The sequence below is a fragment of the Pristiophorus japonicus genome, chromosome 13 (assembly GCF_044704955.1).
Source record: "Pristiophorus japonicus isolate sPriJap1 chromosome 13, sPriJap1.hap1, whole genome shotgun sequence".
Taxonomy (NCBI): domain Eukaryota; kingdom Metazoa; phylum Chordata; class Chondrichthyes; family Pristiophoridae; genus Pristiophorus; species Pristiophorus japonicus.
In genome coordinates this window covers 966,658-990,582 of record NC_091989.1, presented here as the reverse complement: position 1 = coordinate 990,582, position 23,925 = coordinate 966,658, and the positions used below count along the sequence as shown (strand labels likewise).

Below are 23,925 nucleotides of genomic sequence, written 5' to 3'. Positions count from 1 at the left end.
CTATGTGACAAACAAACTGACCTGAACAGCTTTTTAACGTTTTTGAACAATTTGGAGAATTTAGATGGATGACTAGTAATAGAAGAAGTTTGTGAAAAATAAGAATGTTAAAAATATGAAAGGTCCTTTTTCTTAAGAGCAAGTTATATTGAAACATACAAAATTCTTACAGGGCTTGACAGGGTAGATGCAGGGAGGATGTTTACCCCTGGCTGGAGAGTCTAGAACCAGGGGTCACAGTCTCAGGATAAGTGGTCAGCCATTTAGGATTGAGATGAGGAGAATTTCTTCACTCAGAGGGGGTTGAGTCTCTGGAATTCTCTGCCCCAGAGGACTGTGGAGGCTCAGTCTTTGAGTATATTCAAGGCTGAGATCGATAAATTTTTGGATATTAAGGGAATCGAGTGATATGGGGATAGTGCAGGAAGGTGGTGTTGAGGTAGAAGATCAGCCATGATCTTATTGAATGGCGGAGCAGGCTCGAGGGGCTGAATGGTCTGCTCCTGCTCCTACTTCTTATGTTGTTCTGTTCACTTGGCCTGTGGTGCTGGGAGAGGATCCAGCTTTCTGAATTTGCTCGGCCCTGGGAGATGAGCGTGTGTTTTTCTAATCACCATTGTTTTCTTTCTCCGGTTTCAGATTCACTGGCCTAGCACACCCAGCCAGACAGAAGGATGCAGTATGAAAGGCAGGGACTCGGTGGTACGTTCTCATCATCTCATCAAATCTAAAAGAGAAGTTCCTTGTTTATAAAGTGAATAAATGTTTAACCGTGCAAAGTGTAAACAATTTGATAAATGAGGCACAGCTATTATCTCCAAGGATAGGGAGAAGTGGGGCACCAGTTAAAGACTGGTGAGGACACACATTTTCAGAATCCTGTCTTAAAGTTCACTGTTGTCATGAGAAAAGATGTTTTATTTCTGGGAAAGTGAAGAATGGGACATGTCCTGATGCAATGAAGCATTTCACTCAGGTTTTCACTCTGTGTTTGCAAACAAGCCAAAACAAATGTTTGCCGCAGAACCCCTTTGACTTGATGTTCTGATATCAGGTGCCAGGTGCCAGGTGCCAGGGCTGTGGGGAGAGGCCACAGGGCAGTAACACTAGTATTGGATTGATTGAGCAAAGTCCTGGCACACACAAATGACCTCCCTCTCTGTTGTAAATGTCTGTGGTTCTCTGGCTTTATGCCAGTGAAAAATTCTAAAGCAATTAAAGTGACGGACTCTAATTTTCCAATGTAAAAAAATTATTTCAGAACGATAGATACAGGCGTTCAGTTACTCCGTGCTGACACTGGGCACAATGCCTGCGGACTCTATCTGACCACATAAACCCAGAGATGAAGTTGATAGGAAAGGAAAAATACTTGATATTTCATTCTGAGAAATTAGCGATTTAAAAAAAGCAAACGATACTTGAAATGGTTTGTCGGGAGTTACAATATTTACATTGTTTTTGGATGCCTGCCTTTCTTGGCCGCGGGTCTTGGGTTCGAGGAGACGACCTGCCAATGCACAGGCATCTGGGCAGATGAGGCTCCTGGATAAAAGGCCTCCTCACCTTTACAGTTCATTTTACTCTCCGATTCAAAAACATTAGAAAATTCTGCAATGAGCAAATGCCTAATATCAGAAAACTGTGGATTTCATTAGGAATCGGAGCAAGTCATAAAAATCCAGTAGGGTGTGTGTGTGTGAGAGAGTGTGTGTGTGTGTGTGTGTGTGTGTGTGAGAGTGAGTGAGTGAGAGAGATTGCAGAGGGATGTGATCGAGGCCCAGAAGAGGCGAGGGCCCAGGGGCAGCACGGGCCAGCCCACACTGCGATATGTGTGCGCACTGGGTCCCTTGCCACTGGACCAAGACCTAGCTCTGTCAAGCCCGTGTAGTGGTTGGTGTGCAAAAAATCCATGCACAGGCATCTTCCACCCTTCAACATGTAGTCTGAGATCTGGAATATCAGGTCCTTCATTGAAACACCTGTGAACTCATCTATTTTCGTTTCGAGGGACTACCTATGATGATGAGGAGTGTATGCGAGTGTGAGTGTGAGTGTGCATGTGTGTGTGAGTGTGTGTGAGTGTGTGTGAGTGTGTGTGTATGTGTGAGCTGTGAGTTGCCCTGAATATTTGTGGAGAGAGCAAAAGTGAGCAAAGTTTCTATAATCTTGTAATTTTTTCAGCTTGTAGATTAAGTTTCGCATTTTAGAGTTTTATTGCATTTTATCCGGGTTTTTGATTCATCTTTCGGTGCCGAAGTTTCAGGCTAATCAAACTAAGCTTTAAAACCATAAGTACCACCTCGAAATTCGTCATATTTTAAAATTGTTTAATTTAATTCTGTATTTTAATTAGTAAAAATGGCATTTTTGAGATGTCTGTGCCCCTCTAATTCTGCCCTCCTGAGCATCCCTGATTATAATCGCTCAACCATTGGTGGCCGTGCCTTCTGTTGCCTGGGCCCCAAGCTCTGGAACTCCCTCCCTAAACCTCTCCGCCTCTCAACCTCTCTTTCCTCCAAGACGCTCCATAAAACCTACCTCTTTGACCAAGCTTTTGGTCACCTGTTCTAATTTCTCCTTGCGCGGTTCGGTGTCAAATGTTTTGATTTATAATAAGCGCCTTGGGACGTTTCACTGCAATATATGAATAATGTTGTTGTTTAATTATTATATATCTTACTGTTAAGAGCTAAATTAGCTCAATGTCTAGAAAGTATCCTCCCACTGTTTTATATCATTCATTTTCTTTTTCTGCAGTCTGAATGTGCAAATTTTATCCGTGTTCTTCATACATACAATCGGACTCACCTGCTGGCATGTGGGACAGGGGCATTTGATCCAGGCTGTGCCTTTATCAGAGTGGGTCGTTGGGCCGAGGTAAGGGAGAGCAAATCGCGGTGTGAAACATGCCGCCCTGGGCAGTGTAAGGCCACGGGTCGGATGTTTGGGTCCTTTGTGCCCGGGGTCTCGCCCCGGAGCGGTGTGAAACGGGACGGCGAGGTCTCCAGCGTCCGGCCGCGATCCTCCGCTCAGTTTTGCGGTGACACTGAGCAGCACCGCCGGGGAGAGCTGCGCCGGGTATGTAACGCCTCTGGTCACGGCACCGCCCCATCCGCCTGGAATCACATCTCACACTGACCCCTGGGAAACCGGCGCGGTCCCGCCCTGCCGGGGCGGTGAGGACAGTAAAGTCGGTAATGGTCAGTGCGAGGGTTGGTGCTTTTAATATATTGTGCGATTTGTGTCGTGGTGGTGGGCGATGTTCTGGGAATGGTTTTAACGTTCTCCCCACCCCCCTTCCCCTCCTCCCCCGGGCTCTCTCAGTGCTCACGGCCCGGCACTTTACTTCACGAGTTTCCCTTTTTTGAGCCTCGAAGGTGGTACACCTCCCTTCGCCCTGGGCACCTGACGCAGGGCCCAGATGGTGAAAATTTCTTAATATAGCGCAAACTATTCCCGCCCGCTAACTTTCCCACCCAACATTCAGAAAAGCCTAAAATCCAGCCCTGCGGTTTACACTTCTAACCCGGGCACGCTCCTAGCCTACACCCTGCTAGGAAAGGCCTGGTTGTGAGATATTGCTCACTGGAGCCAGACAAAAACATGGCTTATAATCATTCGGGCTTTGCAGGCAGCATTTTTGATGGGTTTGGCACTGCCATATTTATTAAAGTAATTCTATAGCAACAGAGAAAGCCCAAATGTCCGGAAGAAATATGTTAAACCAACAGATTAAATGCTGGGTCTGAACTGATGCTGTGGGGCCCTCAGCAGCAGAGAGAGGAATTTGAGGTGAATGAATGAAATGTTTGTACAGTCGTATCTTCCTCACCATTTCAGGTCTTGTATGTTCAATAGTTGATCTTGGATGGATTGTGAAGAAATTATCAGTGAAAACAGAGTTATAGGTACATCGACAACTGTCTAAAACATTCCTCGAAATCCACAATAAAATTAACGCAAAAGCTACTTCACAGTGTGGGGCAAAATTTGCGGCGACGGACTCGAGTGGCACTGCATTGCAGGCGATGGGGATTTTTCGGCCTGTCCCTAATTCCGCCCCGCTGCTGCCAACTGCCGCAAGCGCATCATCAAAGCGCACACCGCCGCTCCCCGCACCTCCAGCACACTCCGCCCCAAACCTACCTCCAAAAACCTTTGCTCGGCCGTGTGGTGCCCCGACAGCTTTGTCTGTGACTCCGGCAGTGCGGCGGCCCTTCAAGGGGAGGGCGCACTGCCGCCACCACCATGTTTTTATTTTTGCCGACCAACTTCCCAATCGGCCGGCCAATTATTACCCGGGTTTGGCCGGGCCGCCAACAGGCAGCCCGGCTCCCCCCCACACCCCCTCTTGGATGTCAGGCCGTTGGCCCGGCCCAAACCCTCCCTGGTGGTCCTGTGGCTGAAGCTGAAGATTCGCCGATTCCCTCCCCTTTAAATGCGGGGAGAGATGTGGTGACGCACACGCGCTGTGATGTCACCATCGCTCCGTCGCTGAGTGACAGCGGCGGAGACTCGGTCCGGCCCCACTCCCACCCCTCACCAGCACTTACCGCCCCAATTATGACCCATTTCCGGTCTTGTCGATAAAAAAACAATAAAGACCTGAATATCGATCAGGAGGCGACCTCTTCCCGTGCGGCGGTAAAACCAGGTACGAATCGTCAGTGCGCCAGGGTTTGTGGCGTGCCTGAATTTCAGCCCCAGCGTCTTCAGACTTTCTGCACTGGCCAACATGGCCGGGTTTGGGACAGTAATTAGTTCTTATCTGGTCAAACAATTCAGTATTTCTGAAAACTCACAACTCGATAACAATCCCGCCTTTTGTTGCTTCTCACAGACTCAGAATCTCGTCTCGAATTCTGTTGCTATTCCTGCCCCAAGGTTCCCGTCGCCATTAATTGTCTTCAGGCTGGAGTATCGCAGATGATTTGTTTCCTGATGTTCAGATTGAGGCAGAAGTTCTTTGTATTTAATAAACGACAAAGCTCCCTGAGTTTACAGCTCCCGAGATTAACTCTCCTATAATCAAGGCAGTGCAATGTATTCATATCCCAAGTCTGCTTCTATGTGGGGAAGATCGGGCTGTTTCTCAAACTCATAAATGTTTCTGATTTAAAATTCAGTTTGAAATTATTTATTAAGTTCAGATGGCAGTGAAACGCTGTTTTAGGAAACTTTAATGACAGCAAATGCTCCGACTCGGAGTGGTAGACTGAGTGATCAAAGATCTGACTGTGTGCTGTCTTTCCCCATAACTGAAATAAACTCCAGCTTGTGTTAGTATCATTGCTTCATTTTGAGGAAAACAAGTATATTCATAACAACACCACGGGAAATGGTGCATTTGACTGAGTCAACAATTCAGAGATGTACAATGAATATATTTAGTGATCTCCATGACTCATTTCTGTCATGTATTTAACTGTCATTGTAACCCATGTATAATCTGACCTAAGTTGTACACCGTGAGAACACTGACCACCAGGTGGTGAACTTGTGGGAGACACTCCTAACCTGGACTGTCAGGTATAAAAGGGAAAGCTCCACCCACCTTCATCACTTCAGTGCTGGCTAATAAAGGTAACTGGTCACAGAGTGACCTTCTCTCAAGCATGGGCCTCGTGTGCATTTATACTGTATAGTAAGGACATATTAATTTCAATATATTTTTTACAAATGTACTTAGTAACCTGATGACACTCCGAGCCGCCCCACAATTCAGCATGCCCCCTGCTCCTCATTCTCACACACTCACTACTGCCTCGCCTCCTGCTGCAGGGGACTCAGATGCTGACTTTGAGGGAGGAAGGCTGATGGGTGTGGCCGACGGAACACTTGTCATGAAGCATGGACCAGTCCAGCTCCAACGTCGCAAGCCATTGCACAGGGCTAGCACAAGGGTGGTTCTGCATGGTGCTTGTCTTTGGTGTGAAGTTTTAGGGTAAGACCCATCAATCTGAACTAAAGGAAACCAATGGGATGGTGGTTGTCAGGACAGTGCTCAGGATTGTTGGACTGTTGGTGCATAGGGGATAGGAGATCTGGTTCCGGGGATCCACTCCTCGATGAGCTGCCCTGGGAGCTCGGGACACTGGTGACCTCCTCCTCCCCCTCCTCCTGCTCCTCCCAATCAGCTGGTGTGCATCCTCTGTAACCAAGATGGTAGCTGCGTATCTCCGGCCGGTAAGGCGCACGCTTCCTGCGCGCCGTATTGGGCCCTTCATAGTCCGGGCAGCGTCCAATCGTGCTAGAACGTATTACACAAGAACGTATAAGAAAATGATTGTAGAAAAGAAGGGCCCATTTTGCCGGATAAGCTGACAGCTTCTGGCAGCGTGTGCTCAATGTGCAATGATGCACTTCCCCAAACAGAGTTAATTGCCTGGAAGCTGAGTAAGCACAGCTAAAGCTTACGATGAAACAGAAATCAATCCTTGATCCCAGAAGCAATGAAACTAAAATCCGCGGTACATCGAGCTAACCTCCAGCTCCCACCTGGTGTGCTGTACAGATTCCATTATTGTGCTCGGGGGGACGGGGGGACTGGCGGCCGGAGCTGGGCAGATCGAGATTGCCAATGCTTTTGCAATCGTCGTTTGTGTAGCTCCTCTCCCCAGGAGTTACTCAGCACAGAATTACCAAGCTTCGCGGGAATCGATTTCACTCTGCGACTTTGTCGCAAAGAGACTGTTTTCTGGAAGCTGAATCTCGAAGTGACTGGTGGCGACGTTACCTGACCTACTGCACTTGGAGGATATTCCAAAGTCTGCTGCTTCAACCTGTTTATTTTAAATGGGTAAACGAAACACTGAAATGGTGTTCAGCATTCCTCGTACAGTCACACACGAGACTGCGAGCTTCTAGTTCCTGTTCCCTGGTTTACAATTGGAGTTTTGTCACAATTACTTTCATCAATGATATCAGTACCTCATAATTGTTTTTTACAATTCTAATTATAAATACAATTTTGTCAGTCTGCCCTCATATTTTACTGTTTTAAGTTCTGCCACTTCTCCCCGATCTCAGTCTAAAGCATTACTCCCCCTCCATGCAAAGTTACCCAAACCATCACATAATATTCCAACGGGTAGATATTCAGTATCGCCCTGTTCGGGGGAGGTAACAGTTGGAAGGTGTAAGAATTAACACCAGGCGCTGAAGTCTCGCTCCTCTCCAAAAATTTGGGTTACCGACCCCGGAAGGAAGAGGAGAGCTAAATCAAACGCTCCGCTTCCGTCCGGGAGCGTTAGTGGGGCGGTGCCTCAGCAGCGGTGCACACTGGGCCGTGCAGCACTGCCATGTCCGAGGGGCCCCTCCCTTACCCAAAGGGCCCACGCTACTGACTCTGCAAAGTGAAACAGGACCGACCTGGACCACCGCGGAGCGGGGGGCCACGCGATCGGCAGAGTGCCGGGCTGGACCTGCGGGGAGCGGGGGGCCACGCGATCGGCAGAGTACCGGGCTGGACCCGCGGGGAGTGGGGAGCCACGCGATCGGCAGAGTGCCGGGCTGGACCACCGCGGAGCGGGGGGCCACGCGATCGGCAGAGTACCGGGCTGGACCTGCGGGGAGTGGGGAGCCACGCGATCGGCAGAGTGCCGGGCTGGACCTGCGGGGAGCGGGGGGCCACGCGATCGGCAGAGTACCGGGCTGGACCCGCGGGGAGTGGGGAGCCACGCGATCGGCAGAGTGCCGGGCTGGACCACCGCGGAGCGGGGGGCCACGCGATCGGCAGAGTACCGGGCTGGACCTGCGGGGAGTGGGGAGCCACGCGATCGGCAGAGTGCCGGGCTGGACCTGCGGGGAGAGGGGGGGTGGGGGGCCGTGCGATCGGAAGAGTACCGGGCTGGACCTGCGGGGAGCGGGGGGCCACGCGATCGGCAGAGTACCGGGCTGAGCCATCGCGGCAAGGACTCCGCGAATAAACCGGAGCAGCAGCGGGAAACCCCAGTAACAGCCAACCGCCCGATCCGTGCCTCCTTTTGCCGTCGGTCAATTCCGGGTCCATGGCGCTGATGGGCGATGCGCGCGGCGATGAGGTCACGATCTCCGGGCGCAGGAGATCAGGGCGCGTGCCGGTATGGCGGGAGTTGATGTCAGCGCCCCGCCCGGGCGGTAAGGAATTTGCGCCCAGTTACCGCGGTCACACAAATGAGTTGAATTTCTAGGCCCAAGTTCTTCATGTAACGAAACCCTTCACAGATACCAAGGAACTGCAATTTACTTCTGTAATGTGTTAATGTTGCAAATAAATTCAACAGATAGTTGAAACAAACCGAGCCGATTATGCAGTGCTGCAGTGCTGTCCCACATTACCCTTGTGTGTTGGATCGTGACCCTGACTCTGCCTGTGGAGGCTCCTGGTGACCAATGTTGTGAGCACATAACCGTTATACTGAGGCTGCTCAGTGCCTTAATAGGTCCGCAGGATGCTCCACTGAGCTTCTGATCTGTTATAATAGGCATGTGGGCTGTGATAGTGAGACTGCATGCTCATTATCTTGGTCCTGTGAGCTATTTCACCGAGTCTGCATTCTATCGTGTGGAGGACGTGCAGTGTGACACCAATTCTGTGTCTTGTTACACTCAGCCCAAATGCTGCGGTCCAGAGCTGTGCTGAACACAAGAGCTGCAATATTGGTCTGACAGTGCTGCCATGACACGGCGGGGCAGGACTACTGTTCATGGCCCCGGGCCCTGTCAGAATTCTCAAGGTGAAAGATAATTAAATACGATGGACGGGCACAGACTCCAGTGTTGGCGTAGCTCGGATACCTGACAGTGAGCGGAGGAAAGCCTCCGACAGCAACCGATCGGTGGTGGGCCCCAATTTGGCCAGCTGGCAGTACCGTACGCCTGCTCCATGGCCACCAGTGCTGGAGCTGGCAGGAACTCTGTTGTGTGGCACCTTGCTGGCAGTCCTGCCTCGACGAGGGACGATGCAGGACACCGGTTCCCACTCCGTGAGCAAAGACAGATGCATCAGGAAGGTGGTGGAGAACGAACAGAGCAGACACGCTCACCTGTCCTCCCCAATAACTTTCCCCAGGGTACGGAAGACCCTGCTGCAGTGGGTTCGAAGGTTATTGTATTTCCATGGAAGGAACATCTCCCCCTGTGCCGACATGTGCGTCCAGCGGGCAAGATATCTAGCCAGGTAATCGTTGCTCTAGTACACTATGTAATGTGATCATATTTTACCTGTAAAGGTGTGGAAATCATCGGCTATTTCTAAAGGGCTAATGATTACACTCTACACTCCACGCCCACCACCGATCGGTTGCTGTTGGAGGCTTCCCTCCGCTCACGAGTTCAGACGAATGAGAGGGGACCTCATAGAAACGTTTAAAATTCTGACGGGGTTGGACAGGTTAGATGCAGGAAGAATGTTCCCAATGTTGGGGAAGTCCAGAACCAGGGGTCACAGTCTAAGAATAAGGGGTAAGCCATTTAGGACCGAGATGAGGAGAAACTTCTTCACCCAGAGAGTGGTGAACCTGTGGAATTCTCTACCACAGAAAGTAGTTGAGGCCAATTCACTAAATATATTCAAAAGGGAGTTAGATGTAGTCCTTACTACTCGGGGGATCAAGGGGTATGGCGAGAAAGCAGGAATGGGGTACTGAAGTTGCATGTTCAGCCATGAACTCATTGAATGGCGGTGCAGGCTAGAAGGGCCGAATGGCCTACTCCTGCACCTATTTTCTGTGTTTCTATGTTTCTATAAAAAGAGTAAAAAGTCAGGTTTGTGATGTATATAAGTTGATATTTCAAATCATTTTGAAATTAATGTAGACTCGAGAGATTTTTTTGAATGTCTCCAGTCGACGCCACACAGCAAAGGTGCGACCTCCGACCTTTCCCTGCCCCATAGGCAGGAATGGAGCAGAGTGTTTCCTCAAACTCCTCCAGACCAGGAAAACATCAGCCTTGGAACACAACACCAGGCAGATCGTCTTCACAAGGACAGCACCTTGGCCAGAGAGCCTGTAGCAAAACAAAATAAGGGTGAAACATTGGAAATGTAAATAAAAAGGCACTGTATGCATTGTGTAAAATTTCTTTACAAATACAAACAAGTCCCGGAACATGAGATGTAGCATTCTGTCAGAGTGGCAAGTTACAGGTCAGATTTACGAGGGCATAAAAATAGAATGTTTTGTTATCTGGGACTCTCAGCCGCCTTTTCCCGATGTAAAATTCGATAAAATTTTATTGGCCAAATCGTGAATTATTAACGTCGGAAAACTGCGGAGTGTGCTTGGACTAGAGTGTGCAAGTTGCGAACATTGGCAATATAAATACAAAGCATTGTGCTGCCAGGTATTATTGTCATTGAAAATCCAAAGCTAGGTGATAAGAATGTTTGACAGTTAAAGCGAGAGAAAAATGTATTTTTCTGATTTATTGAGTCATTACATGTTTATCCTTTTTATCCCACAGACCAGGCGAAGAATTTGCAGCACTTGCTATAATATTCTTTGTGTGAAAGAAAGATGAGATTTGCAGTGATGTAACTCTTGAATTCAGTGGCAAACTATCTGACCGTGTTATTTTAACATTACATTTTTGAGATTAACATTTAAATAATTCTAACTTTGATAACTACTTTACTGTCAGCATAAAATGTTGCCACAGACATTAGGAATGGTAAAATAAAATATCCCTATTGATAAAGTTGGTTTGTAAAACTCCTAATCGTATACGTGGCTCATGAGGGGCTGACCCGGTGGATTTTTATTACCTATAATGAATAGCCCATTTGGCACAACGATTCTGTAAGTAAAACCAACAGTTTAAAGCCCTAGGCTCCGGGTCACTCAGTCTCGCCCGATTGTGACGATGGGCAAGCTGGAGAGAGCGCCTTGTTGCAATGACACCAACCACTGTCTCCTCCCTAAATCTTGAGAGAGGCGGACCTGACAAAAGGCCGAGCGAATCATAGTGTCAGATTTCCTCACCCCTGAGCCAGAAGGCTTTGGGTTCAAGCCCCATTCCAGGACTTGAGCACGTAACCTAGGCTGATAACTGGACATTGGAGTTGCGGGAGTGCTGTTTCGTTCAGGAGAGATGCTAACCTGAGGTCCTATTTGCCTGCTCAAGTGGAGGCAAAAGATCCCATGGCACCATTTGAGGAAAGACAGGGAATTCCACTGGTGTCCCAGCCTCACCAACACTGCCCAAACACGTTATCTGTGGAGTCCTGCTTTTTGTGCACTTATTGTATGCCTTCAACCACCTTCTACCCCTTCAAAACAACAGCGACTACACTTCAAATCATTCATTGACTAGGAAGCACTTTGCAACTTGTTGAGATTGTGAACGGTGTTGTGTATGTAAATAAACAGACTAACTGAAACAGGAGTAAGGTAACTTAGCTGAGTGCTCGATAGCAACTCTCAAAATGGTATCCACAAACCAGCATAAACCAGCATGTGTACAGCAACTGTGAATAGCTCCCGCAGGGTCCTAATGCCCGTCCTGTGAAAGTTTGTACAACAAACAAAGAGTATGAACACAAAATATTTCCCCCCTTTTGAAAACACAGTCTATGTACAGACGAAGGCCCTGAGATAGCCAGGCCATGTTCTGATATGCTGAGACCAGCATGGAGCTTGTGATGTTTGATCAAGGTTTTTGGTTGGGAAACAGAACGGTGCCTCTGTTCCATCCTGCTGGTTTGTTGGCCTGTGAGTTGGGATCAGACTACGAGCATTCCATCGAGTTCTATCATGGAGCTGGTACATGTGAGTGCTGAACTTTCGCCCGATCTGTTGTGGAGGCGAAAGTGAAGATGCAAGCTTATGACTCTGGTTTGGGCGCTTAACTCTGACCCACTCTCCATCCTTCAGTTGGGGCTTTTGAGCGCATTGTTTTGCGTCAGTATACGACTTCGCTTTTCGTTGCTGTTCCGAAACCTGGGATCCGAGTGTGGTTATCTTCGTGCTAGGTTTGGCTGAGGTTTTGAGAATGTCCAGTAGCCAGCAAAGATTTCGCCCAATTATGGGCTCAGCGGGTGTCTTCCCCGTTAGTGAGTGCTTTGTCGAACGGTATGTGCAGAGAATGTTTTGAACCCCTTCATCGATTGTTTGGCCTGCTGCGAGGCCGGCTTTCAAACCGTATATGATGTCGCGGTTAAATCGCTCAACACCTCCATGGTTTGAGGATTGTACCGACGAGTGAGAAAATCCGTGAACTGTTCGGACACAAACTGTGGTCCATTGTCAGTGACTGTGACCTCTGGGAGGCCACACTTCATGAACATACGCTGTAGAATAGTGACGATCGTTGATGAGGTCACTGAACTTGTAGCGATTCCTGGCCATCTAATCAATCGTCTCCTCCACAGCACCTTCATGCAGAAGGCTTGCACGCAGTATGGCATTGTCATTATTGCTCCCATAATTAAATTGTAGCTTTACAAGAAGCTCAAAACAGGACAGAGGACTTAAACCTTCTTTTTTCTCTCTCTCCCCAAGGTCACCACCCTGGTATGGACCACACCCTGGTCTGCGCATGCGCAATAGGCTTGCTTAGAACGGGAAGCTAGGCATTCAATGAAGACAGTTGGGGCAACGAACTCTAATGCAATTCTTTAATTTTTGGATTTTTTTCAAAGCAGCACCACACCACCGACCGAACGTCTCCTCACCAGGCTCGAGGGTCGGTCAGCAGAATCGCTCCCTCACCCGGACACGGGCTCACTGTCCACTATCCCCCAGGCTTCTTTTGAAGCTGCTGTATGTCTAAGGGTTCTCATCCCTTCAGTTCGGCTTCCACCCACCCCCCCCCCGGGCTTCTTTTGAAACCGAGCCCCGAGCCCCTGTGGCCGGGCGAGGGAGCGATTCTGGCGACCGACACTCCGACCCTCGAGCCCGGTGAGGAGACGTTCGGTGGTGGCCTGGTATTTTAAAAAATAATCAAAAATAAAGAACTGCATTAGACTTCCATTTCTCCCTTTTCACTTTGAAAAAATGAAGCTTCGTGATATATATTCTTTGACTTCCTGACTCCTCCAAAACTTTGCCCAAAAATAATGGCGTCTTTCTGCGTCGATTTTTTAATGTACGCTGGTTTTTCTAATGTGCCCAGAAGGTTTTTGGGAGTGGTGACATACGCCATCCTAGGAAAATGTAAGTTGGCCAAACTTGCTTAAATGTGAAAAACTGGCGCAGATATCAGGTTACGCCCCGTATGACATAAAAAAAATACTAACCTAAAAAAATCGCAACTAACTGAGTTATGCTGGTGCAGAAACTTTGGGGAAACTTGGAGATTTTGATTTACGCCAAAAAAGCGGCGCAGATAACTGGGGAAAATTGAGGCCGAGGTACTGTTCCTCGAGCTTGCACTGAAGTCAACAATTTCAGATCATAACCTCTTCCCCCATTTTTTCAGATAGCAGCTGTTGCTGCTATTCCCATTTACACCCCCTCGCGACCCATCAGTTGTTTCTTTACTCGTCCCATTACCGTCTCCTTCTGCCTCGCACCATCATATCTTTTGTCATTTAATCTCTCCTGCCTTCCACCCTATCACAGACCTTCCCTTTTGTTCTTTCCTCCCCTCCCCCTGCCTCTGCACTTGCTTAAAACCTGTTACATCTCAGGACCCTGCTGTCAGCTGGCCGCCACGAACCTTTCCGAAACGTCAGGTCTGCCAGCACTGAGCAGACCCGACACCCAGCGGCAGGGAAGGCAATTGAAATCATTAGTGGCTTGTTTATAGCCATTTAACAATGCTTTTTAAAATTTTGACAAGTCACCCACCGATTTCTTGCTGTGCCGTAGACCTTGCCTATGAAGCTGAGGCGGGAGGGCAGTGGCCATTGTTTCAGCTGATGAGTTGACCGCTTCAAATATCAAGTCAAAGCCCTCAGCTAGCTGATTGAGAAATGTTTCCTTAAGCACTAGCTTCTTTAAACTGCATTTCCACAGAGTCAGGATGCTCCAAGTTCTTACACAAATCTCCATCCAGTGTAACCTCACTACCTCTCCCACCGTGACAAATCGCTTCTGTCATCTCTACTGCATCTGCCATCTATTCCATCAGCATTGGTGCCCTTGAAACTCTCTCACCTTGGTCCTTAGAATCCCACCATGATCATCCCCAACACCAGCAGCACCAGGCACACCAGCAGCACCAACAATCACACAAACCTTCTCCGCAATCACCTGATGCTGCACAGGACACAGGGCATTACCACCCAATCACATTGCTGCCAGGGATGGCCCCACCATGGTCACATTTACTTCACTTGACACTGTACACCCTGGCTGCCGCATGATTCACCAGGTTAGCACCACCCCACATCAACTGCATAAAGCATCCCTACAATCAATGCCCAAGCCATTCTTTTCACACCCGTCACCATTGCAGGGTGGGGTAACGTTATGTCTCACCATTCACTGCAACTCACTAAGCCACTTTCAAAGGTGCACACAAATCTGTCCAAGAAAGCAACGTGTTGAACATAAAGATTTCAATGTTTGACACCACGTTAACAAAAAATTCACAGGAACATTGGCTAAAATACAGTGCCTAATCTTGTGTGTTGTTAGCTGGTATGATTGGACTAGGATGAGGTGAGTGTGAGAGGTGGCCAGTGAGATGGGGAAGTGATAATGTAGATGGAGAGAGGGATGGGTGGGGGTGCAAGGTAAGTTGGTGTGAGTAAGGATGTGCAGGAGTAGGGTAGGGAAGGCAGAGTGATGGGGATGTGATGAGAGGCACAGCAGGATAAGGTTAAGTGTGGTTTGCAGTAACATTTCGTGATCATCTGAGATCATTGAAAGGTTTGTGCCACTGCAGCCTGGTGCTCCTGACCACATCTCTGCTTGTGCCCTCCTGTGCAATGTGCAACCAGACTGCGTTGGTCTCCTGGGGAGATCTGTTCCGCCCATGGGAAGGGAAGAGAACCTCCCTGCGTGCTGTGACTATCTCTATAAGCATCTGGAGGGAGTGATGGGAGAGCCTGGGTGCAGCAGTGCCCCTCAATGCTGTAGAACACTGATAGCACAACTGTCAAAATAAATGTGGGCATGGTCCCTTTAAGGAAAGCGGCTGATGACGCTTCATCAAATGACATCATTCGACCCGCTTCCTTCAATTGGCTGGGAAAGGTACTGGGCGAGGCTTAACCAATAAGGGGAAGTCATTTCACAAAGCAGGCGGGACCCGCCGAGGGCGGAAAAATCCAGCCCGTTAATTCTGTTTCTCTCCACAGACACTGCCTGACCCGCTGAGTATTTCCAGCACTTTGTTTTAATTGCAGATTTCCAGCACCCACAGTGTTCTGCTCTCTCATTATTGCTGCGATGGATTCCCAATAAATCCCAGGAGGAAGGACTGCAGTGACTTTCATGAAAGTGATTACTTTAGTCTATCTCCAATCCACAGCCACTCAAAGGGATTTATTAGTTGGAGAAGGTATCTGGCAAGTAGCTCTCGTCTGCCCTGTCTACTGAAATTACCAAAAACATAAATAACAGGTTTCTCTTAACTTTGAAGCCAATACTTTCCCAGACAATACTTGGGAATCACTTTCCATCATGTGTCATATCCTGAAGTTAATGTAGTTGCACTTTGCTCCGTACATGCGCTTTGTGAGGTGTGCCCTATTACAGGTCTGAGCACTAGACCCAGGCCTTCCACAGGGAGACATTTATTTCATAAAACACACATTCACCTCATTCTTGGGGTATGCCATGTGAGAATAATACCTCGTTTCCTGTCAAACCGCAGAAACTCAGCTCAGCATCTGCAAGATTTTACATTTTTTTGTTCATTAAATAATAGTTTCAAATACCTTTAGTCATAAATTCAGTGTGATTAGGATTGTTACATTTAATACTCGTGCTTGCTGAACTCTGCTTTTCATTCATGGAAATCGGCACATGGATTTATGGAAATTTTAATTTTATCATTGTTGACTTAAAGTTTATCAATTGGTTAGGTACTCACCAAAGAATGATTAGTATCGAGTATACTTAACACCTTCAGATAACCAGATTAAGGCAATGTAAGGGAAGTGATGGTGCTCAGTTCAATATCCTCACTTTTTTATTCATTCATGAAATGTGAGTGTCACTGACAAGGCCGGCATTTATTGCCCATCCCTAATTGCCCCTTGAGAAGGTGGTGGTGAGCCACCTTCTTGAACCGCTGCAGTCCGTGTGGTGAAGGTGCTCCCACAGTGCTGTTAGGGAGGGTGTTCCAGGATTGTGACCCAGTGACGATGAAGGAACGGCCGATATATTTCCAAGTCAGGATGGTGTGTGACTGGGAGGGGACTTATCCTTCTAAATGCAGTGCATCTTGTAAATTGTACACAATGCAGCCACGGTGTGGCGGTGGTGCAGTGAGTGAATGTTTGAGGCAAACATTGATCCTGTTATGGAATTAAGATCCATTGTCAAGGTGCTCAATTGTGCACGTACAGTTGATGCTGCATGCAGCTTTAACCCTCTGAAAACTAAGTTTGATGGAAAGGAGATGTTCTGTCTGTCTGCAGAATGATGAGAGAACCCTACAAGGTAAACAAGAATAGCAGAAAGCACAACTGACAGCAATGGCGATAATTCTAGACAACAAATAAGGCAATTCCATACTTCCTGTGCGTCTTTGAGATCTCGCCATATCTGTACTTGATGTAGCAGCACAAAAAGCACTTTACATTCTAACGTGACATTCAATCCTTTCGATGCAAAGTAACTGTAACACACACAAACAGTGAATTACCGATTCATCTATTCACTGTTAATGAAATAGGCAGCACTCACTGGGGCAAGAGCTCTGTAATTCATGTTTATCTACCAACATATTACAGGAACCATTCCGAAGCTAAAATGATATGCAATAGAATAAGAAAAAAGGCATAACATATGAATTGCCAGTGCTTGCTGCATCCGGCTTTCCAGTTCAGCAATTTCTGACTGCTGGTGACAGAGAGGATCAAAGCTAGTTTCTATTCAGAAAACTATGAAGAAAGCTTGTTTTGTTTGATATTTTAAGTGTAATAAATGCATCTGAAAGTATTAATACTTGTATAATGACCCAAAAACCTGATGGGGATCCTGTTGAGTCACATTGGAAGATAACATGCTGGTTGAGGTGCTATGCCTAGTACTGTCGCAGCGAGATCGCAAACATTATTCAGGTCCGATCCTGTCACTATTAGTTTGGATCTGGCAGTGAGGATCAGGTCAGGTATGTAAGCAGGACTATCCCTTGTGTCCTGCGAACCTGCCACCTTATTTTTGACAGTGGTCTTGGTACTTGGATATTAGAATCATCGAATCATAGAAACTTATAACACAGGAGGCCATTTGGCCCATTGTGCCTGTCCTGTGTAGTGTGTTAGCCCACATCCCCCGCTTTGTGTCCGTAACTCTTTCAAATGCCAGGAGTCATTGGGAGTTCAAACTGGAAATGTGTTTATATTCCACATGGGTTATTCCCCATCTTTTGTTCTTATTACAGATTTCCAGCATCTGCAGTATTTTGATTTTGCCTCAACAGAAGGAAGTGTGCAAATGAGAAAAATGTTCACTGAAGTGTGCCATTGTGCAGCTTGTAGATACGTCCATCTCTGCCTGGAGAATAATGAGTTCTTTTACAGTACTCTGTGGGTCAGTAAATTCCACAAAAACAACAAGGAGATTGAAAATCTGAGAGTGTACAGCGGTCCGTTTGATGGATTGGGCTCTGCAGAGGAGCACTGAAATGAGTAAACGCAAGAAAGGGTTACCTCCAGAGCTTATGCATCAAGTGTGAAAATATGGGCCGCCGTAAAAATCTCTCGCCTTAACAACCGGCGAGGGAAATGGTGCTGATTGCAAGTGGGCTGTGCAGCCGCTGAACATACTTCAGAGCAAAATAAAGCACTGAAGGAGAAAAAGTTATTAACCCTACTAAGCATCTTCATTCTGAGCGCCCCTGATGGCTCAGCACATTCATCCAGTAAGTGACTGAGCCCCAGGGACCAGGTGGATGCCTCAGTCGCCTGTATTTCATTAACCAGTCTCCGCTAGAGTAATGTCAGGTGTCCATAGCTCACGGTGCTGCTCCTGATCACAGCTCAGCGATCCCGACTGGAACAATGCTTCAGTAAAGGAGGCAGCAGAATCGTTCCAGTCTGGGAGGTTTTACAATGTTGCAGGAGTTCTCCTTCACCCAGCATCCCCCCCCCCCCACACACACAGCCCCCCCACACCCCACATCCATTCCCCCCCCCCACACACACACCCCACACCCATTCCCCCCCCCCCACACACACACACCCCACACCCCACATCCATTCCCCCCCCCCCCACACACACTCCCCCCCCCCACACACACTCCCCCCCCCACACCCCCCCCACACACACACACACACACACCCCACATCCATCCCCCCCCCCACACACCCACCCCACATCCATTCCCCCCCCCACACACACACCCCCCCCACACACCCACACCCCCCCACACACCCACACCCCACATCAATTCCCCCCCCCACACACACACCCCCCCCGCCACACCCCACATCCATCCCCCCCCACACCCCACATCCATCCCCCCCCCCGCACAACCCACACCCCAACATCCCAACCCCCCCCGCCACACATTCTTTTATTCCATTTGCCCATCAGTGCAGTTTACAATGTAATCATGTCACAGACAACATAGAGACAAAATAAGAAACTTAAAAGAAGCTGACAACAAACTTTGGGGCGAAATTGCTCCGCGCCCCGTTTGGAGACGGTAACGTTCTGGGGCCAGGACATTTATCACCCGGCCCGGAAGTTCAGCCCCCGATTCAGAATTCGTACCTTCCACCCCTCAACAGAGCGGACCGATACGATATCAGTGGCACTCCAGATCCGGGGAGAGGTGCTCCCAGGGATCAGTACAAGGTCCCTTGCTTTTTGTGATATATATCAATGATTTGGACCTGAATGTACAGGGTATTATTAAAACATTTGCTGATGATACAAAAATTGGCCATGTGGTTGATAATGAAGAAGAAAGCTATAGACCGCAAGAAGATATCAATGAACTGGTTAGAACAGTGGCAAATGGAATTCAAACCAAAGAAGTGTGAGGTAATGCACTTGGGGAGGGCTAAGAAGGCAAGGGAATACACATTAAATGGTAGGACACTGAGAAATGTAGAGGAACAGAGGGACCTGGGAATACATGTCCACAAATCCCTGAAGGTAGCAGGCCAGGTAGATAAGGTGGTTAAGAAGGCATATGGAATGCTTGCCTTTATTAGCTGAGGCACAGAATACAATAGGAGGGAGATTATGCTAGAACTCTATAAACCACTAGTTAGGCCACAGTTAGAGTACTGCATGCAGTTCTACATAAGAACATAAGAAATAGGAGCAGGAGTAGGCCATTTGGCCCCTCGAGCCTGCTCCACCATTTAATAAGATCGTGGCTGATCTGATCATGGACTCAACTCCACTTCCCTGCCTGCTCCCCATAACCCTTTATTCCCTTATCACTTAAAAATCTGTCTATCTCCGCCTTAAATATATTCAATGACCCAGCTTCCATAGCTCTCTGGGGCAGAGAATTCCACAGATTTACAACCCTCTGAGAGAAGAAATTTCTCCTCATTTCAGTTTTAAATGGGTGGCCCCTTATTCTGAGACTTTGCCACCTAGTTTTAGTTTCCCCTATGAGTGGAAATATCCTCTCTGCATCCACCTTGTCGAGCCCCCTCATTATCTTATATGTTTCGATAAGATCACCTCTCATTCTTCTGAACTCCAATGAGTAGAGGCCCAACCTACTCAACCTATCTTCATAAGTCAACCCCCTCATCTCCGGAATCAACCTAGTGAACCTTCTCTGAACTGCCTCCAATGCAACTATATCCTTTCATCCATACTGGTTTGGTCACCACATTACAGGAAAGATGTGATTGCACTAGATAGGGTACAGAGGAGATTTACGAGGATGTTGCCCAAACTGGAGAATTTTAGCTATGAAGAAAGATTGGATAGGCTGGGGTTGTTTTCTTTGAACAGAAAAGACTGAGGGAAGACCTTACTGAGGTGTATAAAATTGGGCCATCTCGACCTGCGCGAGAACACCACCACAGGCCGGGGCTATAGAGCTGAAGCCACTGCAGCTTCCAGTGCGAGCCGACACAAATGTGCAACAGCTTCGAGGTGGGCAACTGGGTCATGCCATCAGAACCCAGGTCGCCGTTTGGAGCGTGGACAGGAGCATCAGCGGGGCCCTGGTACAGCAGAGGAGCGGAAAGGTCAGGGCGGAGGAGTGATGAGGGATTGTGGGTGATCGTGACGGAGGTGCGGCGAATGTTTGTGATGGAGGAGCGGCGAGAGATCGTAGTGGAGGGGCGGTGAATGAAGGTACGGGGCCCAGAAGAGCTGAGGGCCCAGGGGCAGCACGGGCCAGCCCACACTGCGATCTGTGTGTGCACTAGGTCCGTGCAGCAGAGCAGGTCTCCAGTTGTCCTGGTTAACCCTTGCCACTGGATAAAGACCTAGCTCTGTCAAGCCCGTGTCCCTGGGGCCCAGTCTCTCATTTCCCTGGGGCTCAGTCTCTCATTTCCCTGGGGCTCAGTCTCTCATTTCCCTGGGGCTCAGTCTCTCTTGTCCCTGGGGCCCAGTCTCTCTTGTCCCTGGGGCCCAGTCTCTCTTGTCCCTGGGGCCCAGTCCCTCATGTTCCTGGGGCTCAGTCCCTCATGTCCCTGGGGCCATGGGGCCCAGGCCCTCATTTCCCTGGGGCTCAATCTCTCATTTCCCTGGGGCTCAGTCTCTCATGTCCCTGGGGACATGGGGCTCAGGCCCTCATTTCACTTGGGACCCAGTGGCAGCCACCAAAGGGCCATGTAGAGTGTGCAGTGACCATTCCCTTTAATTGAAGGGGAGGCGGGTTGCAGCACGTCAGCGCGACACGGAACCGTGTAGTACTGGACTCCGCATCGCGCTACCGTCCCGGGACCCGCCCCCTAAGCTAGCAGAGTGCCGGAGACAGCGTTCCAATTCCTTTGAGCGGCGCAACGCCCAATTCCACGGGAGGGGCGCAACTTCCAGACCGGGCGATAAATGTCCCGGCCCCCGATCGGGTGGAGGGGCAATTTCGCCCCCACTATGTTTTTTTTTCTTACGGACACACTCTATAAATGTTCAGTTGAGACTCACATGTACAGCTATTACCCTGGCTGTCACTTCAATGTATTTTCTTGTAAGTTCTTCGGTTGGGTTAGAGATGTACATGCCAAGTTAAATAAATAGCCAGAAAAAAGGAGCTTGTCAGTTCTAGAAAGATCATCTGAAAGTGCCTTGCCAAGCTCAACCATCGATCCTCACTCAATTGCTCAAGGTTCAAGCGACAATCGCTGCTGTTCCAGGGCCGCACAATCCCTTCCCTCTGTCTCTTAAATTGGTTCCCTGTGCTGCTGTCAGCACCAGTGAGGAGCGGTTTATCAATGGGCAATAATCACTGCTCAGGACTAGGTCCAGCATTCCACAACCATTTAAATCAACGGGACATTTTTTTTGATTAAGTAGTTCCTTACTATGAAAATGCTTGTGATTTAAGGTTACCATTTTGGAGTCAGCTAACTACAGACTGGTGCCCTGCTGCTTGTATTGATCCAGCTGCTGTAGTTCTTTATAGTATGAGCTGATCACATGAGAGAAACTGAAAGTTATAGCGTGGCAGGAGAGAAACAGCAAGCTAGGAACCCATTGGCCCGGACTTTGAGGTGGGTAATGATGGCAAACAGTCAACGTTCACTGTCATTACCCTCCGAAACTCAACATAAGTTCGGGAAGGAACGGATGTGCATCGAAAAGTGGAAATTCTGAAGTTGTGGTCAGTCATTCACTGCCCCGACACCGGCTGCGTTGTAAACACCCCCTCCCCCACCCCCACGCTCCTTCCCCCCGCCCCCATTGCCGGTAATCAATTAAATCAGTGAAACTGATAGAAACATGGGCTTTTCCACAGTAATATCGCTGTAAAACTCTTCATTAAAAGTTAGACCTTGATGGAATAGGTATAACTGGGGTTTTAACATCATATTCACTGCTCACAAATGTTGTGGCCTTGAAATACATATCTTTTATATTTGTGGAGTGTCAAATTTCTCATTATGATTTTAATTTTTTAAAAACTTTAAAAAAAAGTTCATGATATTTCAAGTGTTACCTTATCACATGTGAAAGTCACAATCTTTATTTCACTCTCATTTTTTTAAAATGAGGCTAACTACTGCTTTTTATTTCCTGGTTTGCAGTCTGTGAAAATTCTACAATGAGATTAGCTGCTTAGACAGCTTGTTGACGTCACTGCAGCACTGTGTTGGGGATTCCCAACATGGTGTATTATTACATAAGAACATAAGAAATAGGAGCAGGAGTAGGCCATATGGCCCCTCGATCCTGCTCCGCCATTTAATACTGTCATGGCTGATCCGATCATAGACTCAGGTCCACTTCCCTGCCAGTTCTCCATAACCACGTATTCCCTTATCGGTTAAGAAACTGTCTCTCAAATTTATTCAATGACCCAACTTCTACAGCTCTCTGAGGCAGCGAATTTCACAGATTTACAACCCTCAGAGAAGAAATTCCTCCTCATCTCTGTTTTAAATGGGCGGCCTCTTATTCTCAGATTATGCCCCCTAGTTCTAGTCTCCCCATCAGTAGAAACATCCTCTCTGCATCCACATTGTCAAGCTCCCTCATAATCTTATACGTTTCGATAAGATCACCTCTCATTCTTCTGAATTCCAATGAGTAGAGGCCCAACCTACTCAACCTTTCCTCATAAGTCAACCCCCTCATCCCCAGAATCAACCTAGTGAACCTTCTCTATGTAAGTATATCCTTTCGTAAATATGGAAAACAAAACTGCACGCAGTATTCCAGGTGTGTCCTCACCAATACCCTGTATAACTGTAGCAAGACTTCCCTGCTTTTCTACTCCATCCCCTTTGCAATAAAGGCCAAGATTCCATTGGCCTTCCTGATCACTTGCTGTACCTGCACCTGCATCTTGTGTTTCATGCACAAGTACCCCCAAGTCCCGCTGTACTGCGGCACTTTGCAATTTTTCTCCTTTAAATAATTTGCTCTTCGATTTTTTTTCTGCCAAAGTGCATAACCTCACACTTTCCAACATTATACTCCATCTGCCAAATTTTTGCCCACTCACTTAGTCTGTCTATGACCTTTTGCAGATTGTTTGTGTCCTCCTCACACATTGCTTTTTCTCCCATCTTTATATCATCAGCAAACTTGGCTACGTTACACTCAATCCCTTCATCCAAGTCGTTAATATAGATTGTAAATAGTTGGGGTCCCAGCACTGATCCCTGTGGCACCCCACTAGTTACTGATTGCCAACCAGAGAATGAACCATTTATCCGTACTCTCTCTTTTCTGTTAGTTAACCAATCCTCTATCCATGCTAATATATTACCCCCAACCCCGTGAACTTTTATCTTGTGCAGTAACCTTTTATATGGCACCTGGTCAAATGCCTTCTGGAAGTCCAAATACACCACATCCACTGGTTCCCCTTTATTCATCCTGTTCGTTACATCCTCAAAGAATTCCAGCAAATTTGTCAGACATGACTTCTCCTTCATAAATCCATGCTGACTCTGCCTGACTGAATTATGCTTTTCCAAATGTCCTGCTACTTTAATAATGGTCTCCAACATTTTCCCAACCACAGATGTCAGGCTAACTGGTCTATAATTTCATGCTTTTTGTCTGCCTCCTTTTTTGCAAAGGGCGTTACATTTGCAGTTTTCCAATCTGCTGGGACCTCCCCAGAATCCAGGGAATTTTGGTAAATTACAACCAAAGCATCCATTATCCCTGCCGCTACTTCTCTTAAGACCCTAGTATGCAAGCCATCAGGTCCAGGAGATTTATTGAA

At 47.9% G+C, this 23,925-nt stretch overlaps 1 protein-coding gene across 1 annotated transcript in view; it reads left to right on the top strand.

Moving 5' to 3' along the window:
- Positions 1 to 23,925, top strand: part of LOC139277933 (semaphorin-3E-like) — a 295,608-nt gene that overhangs the window by 151,625 nt on the left and 120,058 nt on the right. Inside the window, exons 3-4 of the mRNA XM_070896556.1 lie at positions 640 to 702; positions 2,761 to 2,880. Of these exons, the coding sequence (XP_070752657.1) occupies positions 640 to 702; positions 2,761 to 2,880 (183 nt within the window). The remainder of the gene's footprint in view (positions 1 to 639; positions 703 to 2,760; positions 2,881 to 23,925) is intronic.